Source organism: Entelurus aequoreus, linkage group LG27, assembly GCF_033978785.1.
Source record: "Entelurus aequoreus isolate RoL-2023_Sb linkage group LG27, RoL_Eaeq_v1.1, whole genome shotgun sequence".
NCBI lineage: Eukaryota > Metazoa > Chordata > Actinopteri > Syngnathiformes > Syngnathidae > Entelurus > Entelurus aequoreus.
Window position 1 is genome coordinate 391154 of NC_084757.1, and position 10000 is coordinate 401153.

At 44.8% G+C, this 10000-nt stretch overlaps 1 protein-coding gene across 1 annotated transcript in view; it reads right to left on the reverse strand.

The window, feature by feature from the left end:
• LOC133644687 (sushi, nidogen and EGF-like domain-containing protein 1) overlaps positions 1-10000 on the reverse strand; it is a 121804-nt gene that overhangs the window by 70644 nt on the left and 41160 nt on the right. The window contains exons 3-5 of the mRNA XM_062039378.1: positions 623-763; positions 291-453; positions 80-205 (exon numbers count right to left, since the gene is read on the reverse strand). Coding sequence (XP_061895362.1) covers positions 80-205; positions 291-453; positions 623-763 — 430 coding nt within the window. The remainder of the gene's footprint in view (positions 1-79; positions 206-290; positions 454-622; positions 764-10000) is intronic.

Consider the following 10000-nt stretch of genomic DNA (forward strand, 5'->3'; position numbering starts at 1 on the left):
AAACCTTACAATAACAATAGGTTCCTTTGTACATGCGAACCCTAAATAGTGATTAAAAGGAAGTGTGGGCGTGACTCACCGATGTGACATCGTCTGCCGGTGAAGCCCGCCAAGCAGGAGCAGGTGAAGGAGGGGTTCCCCGGGATGCAGTCGTCAATGCACTGGCCGCCATTCACGCACGGTCTCAGGTGTGGACACACCGAGGCTGCAGGTGGAAGTCACAACATTCTTCCAGAGTCTCACCTCTCTCTCTCTCTCTCTCTCTCTCTCTCTCTCTCGCTCGCTCTCACCTGAGTTGTTGCAGCCGCCCACCTCCACGTTGGCGTCGTCTATGCGGAAGACCCAGCGGCCCGGGTAGCCCACGTTGGTGGTGCCTTCCACGTGGGCCACGTCGGCCGTGCGGGAGCCAGGGATGTTGAAGTAGCGCCGGCCGTCGCCGGCGTTGAAGCCTGCCTGGGGAGGAGAGGGAGGGAGGGAGGAGAGGGAGGGAGGGAGGGAGGAGGAGGAGGAGGAGGAGGAGGAGGAGGAGGAGGTCTCAGAGGGCTGACGCCTGTTTCCCATCAAACCACGGCGCGGAGTCCGCGGTGGCTTGTGGGAGGCGGATGCGGAGGCGGGACCATACCTGCGCCGCGATGCCTCCCAGGCCTGCTGGGTCGCCGCCGCTGCTGGCGTGCTTGCCGGTAGTCCAGGTGATGTTGTTGTACTGGAATATGGTGAAGGAAAGATCTCCGTTTGTGATGAGGACCGCCTGGAAAGTGTTTACCTGCGCAGATTAGGGTTGTACGGTATTAGTGTGGTACCGTCATACTAGCAGTCCCCACACCCCAGCGCCCGCGTCAAAGTCACATCTGACTTACTCAGTGGCCTAGTGGTTAGAGTGGCCGCCTGAGATGGGTAGGTTGTGAGTTCAATATGGCGTCACATTAGTACCAAAAATCCAAGCGCGTAAAAACTGTTATCGCGCGCTGATTCTCCACTTTGTGCGCGCAGCGCGACACCCTTTTGCGCGCGCGTGGTGCCTTTGTGTGCGCGCGCGGCGCCTGCTTGCGTGCACGCGGTGCCTTTCTGCGCGCGCGCTGTCTCGTCTTGTGCGCACGTGGTGCCTTTCTGCGCGCACGTGGTGCCTTTCTGCGCGCGCGCTGTCTCGTTTTGTGCGCGCGTGGTGCCTTTCTGCGCGCGCGTGGTGCCTTTCTGCGCGCGCGCTGTCTCGTTTTGTGCGCGCGTGGTGCCTTTCTGCGCGCGTGTGGTGCCTTTCTGCGCGCGCGCTGTCTCGTTTTGTGCGCGCGTGGTGCCTTTCTGCGCGCACGCTGTCTCGTTTTGTGCGCGCGTGGTGCCTTTCTGCGCGCGCGTGGTGCCTTTTAGCGCGCGCGCTGTCTCGGTCTGTGCGCTGTGATGTTTCATTTTGGTACTTTGGGGGCGGGCATGCTTAGACCGCCCCTTCTTTCTGATTGGCTGTGAGCAATCAGAAGTATAGCAGGGCGGGTCATCGTCAATATGTATCAAGATTTACGGAGGAAGAAGTGGATAAAAAAATGTTGGCTGAAAAGAGGTAAGTTATTGAACTGGTTTGGAGTGATTGTAAGTAGGGATGTCCGATAATATCGTTAAAATGTAATATCGGAAATTATCGGTATCGGTTTTTTTATTATCTGTATCGTTTTTTAAAAATTTAATTTAATTTTTTTATTAAATCAACATAAAAAACACAAGATACACTTACAATTAGTGCACCAACCCAAAAAACCTCCCTCCCCCCATTTCTTTCTGTTATCAATATTCTGGTTCCTACATTATATATCAATATATATCAATACAGTCTGCAAGGGATACAGTCCGTAAGCACACATGATTGTGCGTGCTGCTGCTCCACTAATAGTATTAACCTTTAACAGTTAATTTTACTCATTTTCATTAATTACTAGTTTCTATGTAACTGTTTTTATATTGTTTTACTTTCTTTTTTATTCAAGAAAATGTTTTTATTTTAGTTATCTTATTTTATTATTATTTTTAAAAAGTACCTTATCTTCACCATACCTGGTTGTCCAAATTAGGCATAATAATGTGTTAATTCCACGACTGCATATATCGGTATCGGTTGATATCGGTATCGGTAATTAAAGAGTTGGACAATATCGGAATATCGGATATCGGCAAAAAGCCATTATCGGACATCCCTAATTGTAAGGGTACTATTACTAAAAATAATAATAATACATGTTTATTTATAAAGCACTTTTCATACATTTAAAATGCAGCTCAAAGTGCTTTACATAGTCAAAAACTAAATGAGAAATAACACCCACACCCCATGAAGACAGTCAAACATGTACATAAAAATAAACAAACAACAACAACAACAATAATAATAACAACAAAATGACAATAGCCAATCACAGGAACCCTCTGGACGTGGAGATCCAGAGGGCTCTTTGACGAAACACTAGATCAGAGGTGTCAAACTCATTTTAGATGGGGGGCCAAATGGAGAAAAATCTACTCCCAAGTGGGCCGGACTGGTAGAATCACGGCACGATAACTTAAAAATAAAGACAACTTCAGATTGTTTTCTTTGTTTAAAAATAGAACAAGCACATTCTGAAATTGTAAAAATCATAATGTTGTTTTTTTTTACACTTACATGTTGCGATTAATAGTTTATTTGTTGTTATTTATATTTTCTGAATAAATGATGTGATAATGTTCATCAGTCAACTCATTGGTGTTAATCAAGATAAAAAAAATTGTATCAAAATTAGACATGTCCGATAATATCGGTCGGCCGATATTATCGGCCGATAAATGTGTTAAAATGTAATATCGGAAATTATCTGTATCGGTTTTTTTTATTATCAGTATCATTTAAAAAAAAATTTTTTTAAATTAAATCCACATAAAAAACACAAGATACACTTACAATTAGTGCACCAACCCACAAAACCTCCCACCCCCATTTACACTCATTCACACAAAAGGGTTGTTTCTTTCTGTTATTAATATTCTGGTTCCTACATTATATATCAATATATATCAATACAGTCTGCAAGGGATACAGTCCGTAAGCACACGTGATTGTGCGTGCTGCTGGTCCACTAATAATACTAACCTTTAACAGTTAATTTTACTAATTTTCATTAATTACTAGTTTCTATGTAACTGTTTTTATATTGTTTTACTTTCTTTTTTATTCAAGAAATGTTTTTAATTTATTTATCTTATTTTATTTGATTCATTTTTTTTAAAAAGTACCTTATCTTCACCATACCTGGTTGTCCAAAATTAGGCATAATAATGTGTTAATTCCACGACTGTATATATGGGTTGATATCGGTATCGGTAATTAAAGAGTTGGACAATATCGGCATATCGGATATCGGCAAAAAGCCATTATCGGACATCCCTAATCAAAATCAAATTACAGGATGTTATTTATGTAGTTTGATCATTTACCTCGACTGGTGCACTAACATCATGTGCTTTATTTTGTACATATGTAGCGTCATCTACAAAGATACAAAGAATTGTTATTGCGACATCCAGTGGACACATTTAGAACAGCGGTTTCTTTCATTCAAAAATTTCCGGTTAATTTTTATACTTGGCAAACTCATCCCGCGGGCCGGATAAAACCTGTTCGCGGGCCTGATCCGGCCCTCGGGCCGTACGTTTGACACCCCTGCACTAGATGATCAAATAAATGGATTAAAAAGAATTAAAATACACATCAGGTAAAAGTCCAAAAATAATATGAAATAAGATAAGATATAATCAAACATAAAAATAAACTATAATATGAAAAACTATAAAATAAAATAAAATACAATAAAAACTGAAATATAAATATAATAAGACCATATAAAAATAGGCTAAGATATGATAAAACATAAAAATAACTAATACTAAGAGAATAATCCTGCACATTGGGCCTAATATTTGTGTAGTAAAGTGGTTTTTGGATTCGAGCAATGTAATCTGAAAGATGTTTAAAATATCAACAATTAATGTTAATATTTATGAAACAATATACTTCTCATAACATGAGTATCTGTGTGCATGAGAACGTGTAAAGAAAAGCATTGCTATAGTTTCACTTCATCTGCCTTTTTTAACAACCTACCTGAAGTTGTATTTTTCTTTTTCTTTTCACAGCCAATCAGAAAGAAGGGGCGGTCTAAGCATGCCCCGCCCCCAAAGTACCAAAATGAAACATCACAGCGCACAGACCGAGACAGCGCGCGCGTAGAAAAGCACCGCGCGCACGCAAGAAGTCGCCGCGCGCACGCAAGAAGTCGCCGCGCGCGCGCAAAAGGGTGTCGCGCGCACGAAGTGGAGAATCAGCGCGCGATAACAGTTTTTATGCGCTTGGATTTTTGGTACTAATGTGACGCCATAGTTCAAACCCCGGCCGAGTCATACCAAAGACTATAAAAATGGTAGCCATTACCTCCCTGCTTGGCACTCAGCATCAAGGGTTGGAATTGGGGGTTAAATCACCCAAAAATGATTCCCGGGCGCGGCCACCGCTGCTGCTCGCTGCTCCCCTCACCTCCCAGGGGGTGAACAAGGGTGATGGGTCAAATGCAGAGGACACATTTCACCACAGTGTGTGTGTGTGACAATCATTGGTACTTAAACTTTAACTTTAACATCGTGACATTGCTGGGTTTACCAGCAGAGGAGCATGTTCGGCAGCGCACACGCACAGAGTACTTACAAGCAGACACGGTGTGGAGACAGAAAAGGGAGAACGGACGCATTTTGGCGTAAAAAGTAAAGATAAAGGTGAAGTTATAACACTGAAACGCCCTCAGGAACGCCCATCCGCCGTCGGCAGTGTTCTAGCTACTTCTAAATCACTAATCCTCGTCTCCATGGCGACAAATAAAGTAAGTTTCTTACAAGTAACATTATCACTGGAGGAGGAGGGATAGCTAAACATGCTTCATTACACACCGTAGCTCACCGGCGTCACAATGTAAACAAACACCATGAGTGGATCTACACCTGACATCCACTGTGATGATATCAAGTACAGGCACGTATCGAGTCGATACTAACTAACATTATCACTGGAGGGCGAGGAATAGCTTAACATGCTTCACTACACACCGTAGCTCACCGGCATCAAAATATAAACAAACGCCACGGGTGGATCTACACCTGACATCCACTGTGATGATATCAAGTACAGGCACGTATCGAGTCGATACTACGTATCATTATCACTGGAGGACGAGGAATAGCTAAACATGCTTCACTACACACCGTAGCTCACCGGCATCAAAATGTAAACAAACGCCACAAGTGGATCTACACCTGACATCCACTGTGATGACATCAAGTACAGGCACGTATCGAGTCGATACTAAGTATCGTTATCACTGGAGGACGAGGAATAGCTTAACATGCTTCACTACACACCGTAGCTCACCGGCATCAAAATGTAAACAAACGCCACGGGTGGATCTACACCTGACATCCACTGTGATGATATCAAGTACAGGCACGTATCGAGTCGATACTAAGTATCGTTATCACTGGAGGACGAGGAATAGCTTAACATGCTTCACTACACACCGTAGCTCACCGGCATCAAAATGTAAACAAACGCCACAAGTGGGTCTACACCTGACATCCACTGTGATGACATCAAGTACAGGCACGTATCGAGTCGATACTAAGTATCATTATCACTGGAGGACGAGGAATAGCTTAACATGCTTCACTACACACCGTAGCTCACCGGCATCAAAATGTAAACAAACGCCACGGGTGGATCTACACCTGACATCCACTGTGATGACATCAAGTACAGGCACGTATCGAGTCGATACTACTAAGATTACGTCGATATTTTTTGGCATCACAACATCTTTTGTTGAAAAAAAATGTATATTATGTTTATAATGTCAGGAAATATGTCCTTGGACACATGAGGACTCTGAATATGACCAATGTATGATCCTGTAACTACTTGGTATCGCATCGATACCTAAATGTGTGGTATCATCCAAAACGTGTGTAGCAGGATGATTGTGTCTTCCCTACAGGCAGACATGGTGCATGAATGCTGCCGGCGAGCTGCGGTTCATTCAAGGAAAGATGAATTCCAACATCTACTGTGACATTCTGAAGCAGTGCACAGTCCCGGTAGTGGAAGTGCCACCAGAGCGCATGAGTGCCGCCGGCACAGCGGAGCTGCGGTTCATTGAGAAAAAGATGAATACCATAGCAGCGTGAGTCCACACACATTGTTATAAGTGTGTAGCAGGATGATTGTGTCTTGCCTGCAGTCAAGCGTGGTGCACGAGTGCTGCCCCTCCCTTGTGTTGTTAGCATGAGTTTGTCAATGGACACTAGTACAGAAAGTCAAGTTAGAGGAGTCAGTGTGCAGCTTGTATAGCAGTATAAATGTACTGACAATGACACGTTGTTGTCGCAAGCAGGATAATTGTGTCCTGCCTAAAGTCAAGCATGGCGCACGAGTGCTGCCGGCACTGAGTAGCTGCGGTTCATTGAGAAAAAGATGAATACCATAGCAGCATGAGTCCACACACATTGTTATAAGTGTGTAGCAGGATAATTGTGTCCTGCCTAAAGTCAAACATGGTGCACGAGTGCTGCCGGCACTGAGTAGCTGCGGTTCATTGAGAAAAAGATGAATACCATAGCAGCGTGAGTCCACACACATTGTTATAAGTGTGTAGCAGGATAATTGTGTCCTGCCTAAAGTCAAGCGTGGCGCACGAGTGCTGCCGGCACTGAGTAGCTGCGGTTCATTGACAAAAAGATGAATACCATAGCAGCGTGAGTCCACACACATTGTTATAAGTGTGTAGCAGAATAATTGTGTCCTGCCTAAAGTCAAGCATGGCGCACGAGTGCTGCCGGCACTGAGTAGCTGCGGTTCATTGAGAAAAAGATGAATACCATAGCAGCATGAGTCCACACACATTGTTAGAAGTGTGTAGCAGGATAATTGTGTCCTGCCTAAAGTCAAGCATGGCGCACGAGTGCTGCCGGCACTGAGTAGCTGTGGTTCATTGAGAAAAAGATGAATACCATAGCAGCATGAGTCCACACACATTGTTATAAGTGTGTAGCAGGATAATTGTGTCCTGCCTAAAGTCAAGCGTGGCGCACGAGTGCTGCCGGCACTGAGTAGCTGCGGTTCATTGAGAAAAAGATGAATACCATAGCAGCATGAGTCCACACACATTGTTAGAAGTGTGTAGCAGGATAATTGTGTCCTGCCTAAAGTCAAGCATGGCGCACGAGTGCTGCCGGCACTGAGTAGCTGTGGTTCATTGAGAAAAAGATGAATACCATAGCAGCATGAGTCCACACACATTGTTATAAGTGTGTAGCAGGATAATTGTGTCCTGCCTAAAGTCAAATGTGGCGCACGAGTGCTGCCGGCACTGAGGAGCTGCGGTTCATTGAGAAAAACATGAATACCATAGCAGCGTGAGTCCACACACATTGTTATAAGTGTGTAGCAGGATAATTGTGTCCTGCCTAAAGTCAAGCATGGCGCACGAGTGCTGCCAGAACTGAGTAGCTGCGGTTCATTGAGAAAAAGATAAATACCATAGCAGCATGAGTCCACACACATTGTTAGAAGTGTGTAGCAGGATAATTGTGTCCTGCCTAAAGTCAAGCATGGCGCACGAGTGCTGCCGGCACTGAGTAACTGCGGTTCATTGAGAAAAAGATAAATACCACAGCAGCATGAGTCCACACACATTGTTATAAGTGTGTAGCAGGATAATTGTGTCCTGCCTAAAGTCAAGCATGGCGCACGAGTGCTGCCCCTCCCTTGTGTTGTAAGCATGAGTTTGTCAATGGACACTAGTACAGAAAGTCAAGTTAGAGGAGTCAGTGTGCAGCTTGTATAGCAGTATAACTGTACTCACAATGACACGTTGTTGTGGTAAGCAGGATAAATGTGTCCTGCCTAAAGTCAAGCATGGCGCACGAGTGCTGCCGGCACTGAGTAGCTGCGGTTCATTGAGAAAAAGATGAATACCATAGCAGCATGAGTCCACACACATTGTTATAAGTGTGTAGCAGGATAATTGTGTCCTGCCTAAAGTCAAGCATGGCGCACGAGTGCTGCCGGCACTGAGTAGCTGCGGTTCATTGAGAAAAAGATGAATACCATAGCAGCATGAGTCCACACACATTGTTATAAGTGTGTAGCAGGATAATTGTGTCCTGCCTAAAGTCAAACATGGCGCACGAGTGCTGCCGGCACTGAGGAGCTGCGGTTCATTGAGAAAAACATGAATACCATAGCAGCGTGAGTCCACACACATTGTGATAAGTGTGTAGCAGGATAATCGTGTCCTGCCTAAAGTAAAGCGTGGCGCACGAGTGCTGCCGGCACTGAGTAGCTGCGGTTCATTGAGAAAAAGATGAATACCATAGCAGCATGAGTCCACACACATTGTTAGAAGTGTGTAGCAGGATAATTGCGTCCTGCCTAAAGTCAAGCATGGCGCACGAGTGCTGCCGGCACTGAGGAGCTGCGGTTCATTGAGCAAAACATGAATACCATAGCAGCGTGAGTCCACACACATTGTTATAAGTGTGTAGCAGGATAATTGTGTCCTGCCTAAAGTCAAGCATGGCGCACGAGTGCTGCCGGAACTGAGTAGCTGCGGTTCATTGAGAAAAAGATAAATACCATAGCAGCATGAGTCCACACACATTGTTAGAAGTGTGTAGCAGGATAATTGTGTCCTGCCTAAAGTCAAGCATGGCGCACGAGTGCTGCTCCTCCCTTGTGTTGTAAGCATGAGTTTGTCAATGGACACTAGTACAGAAAGTCAAGTTAGAGGAGTCAGTGTGCAGCTTGTATAGCAGTATAACTGTACTCACAATGACACGTTGTTGTGGTAAGCAGGATAAATGTGTCCTGCCTAAAGTCAAGCATGGCGCACGAGTGCTGCCGGCACTGAGTAGCTGCGGTTCATTGAGAAAAAGATTAATACCATAGCAGCATGAGTCCACACACGTTGTCGCAAGCAGGATAATTGTGTCCTGCCTGCAGTCAAGCATGGTGCACGAGTGCTGCCCCTCCCTTGTGTTATTAGCATGAGTTTGTCAATGGACACTAGTACAGAAAGTCAAGTTAGAGGAGTCAATGTGCAGCTTGTATAGCAGTATAAATGTACTCACAATGACACGTTGTCGTAAGCAGAATAATTGTGTCCTGCCTAAAGTCAAGCATGGCGCACGAGTGCTGTCGGCACTGAGGAACTGCGGTTCATTGAGAAAAAGATGAATACCATAGCAGCATGAGTCCACACACATTGTTAGAAGTGTGTAGCAGGATAATTGTGTCCTGCCTAAAGTCAAGCATGGTGCACGAGTGCTGCCGGCACTGAGTAGCTGCGGTTCATTAAGAAAAAGATGAATACCATAGTAGCATGAGTCCACACACATTGTTATAAGTGTGTAGCAGAATAATTGTGTCCTGCCTAAAGTCAAGCACGGCGCACGAGTGCTGCCGGCACTGAGTAGCTGCGGTTCATTGAGAAAAAGATGAATACCATAGCAGCATGAGTCCACACACATTGTTATAAGTGTGTAGCAGAATAATTGTGTCCTGCCTAAAGTCAAGCATGGTGCACGAGTGCTGCCGGCACTGAGTAGCTGCGGTTCATTAAGAAAAAGATGAATACCATAGTAGCATGAGTCCACACACATTGTTATAAGTGTGTAGCAGAATAATTGTGTCCTGCCTAAAGTCAAGCACGGCGCACGAGTGCTGCCGGCACTGAGTAGCTGCGGTTCATTGAGAAAAAGAGAAATACCACAGCAGCGTGAGTCCACACACATTGTTAGAAGTGTGTAGCAGGATAATTGTGTCCTGCCTAAAGTCAAGCATGGCGCACGAGTGCTGCCGGCACTGAGTAGCTGCGGTTCATTGAGAAAAAGATGAATACCATAGCAGCGTGAGTCCACACACATTGTTATAAGTGTGTAGCAGGAT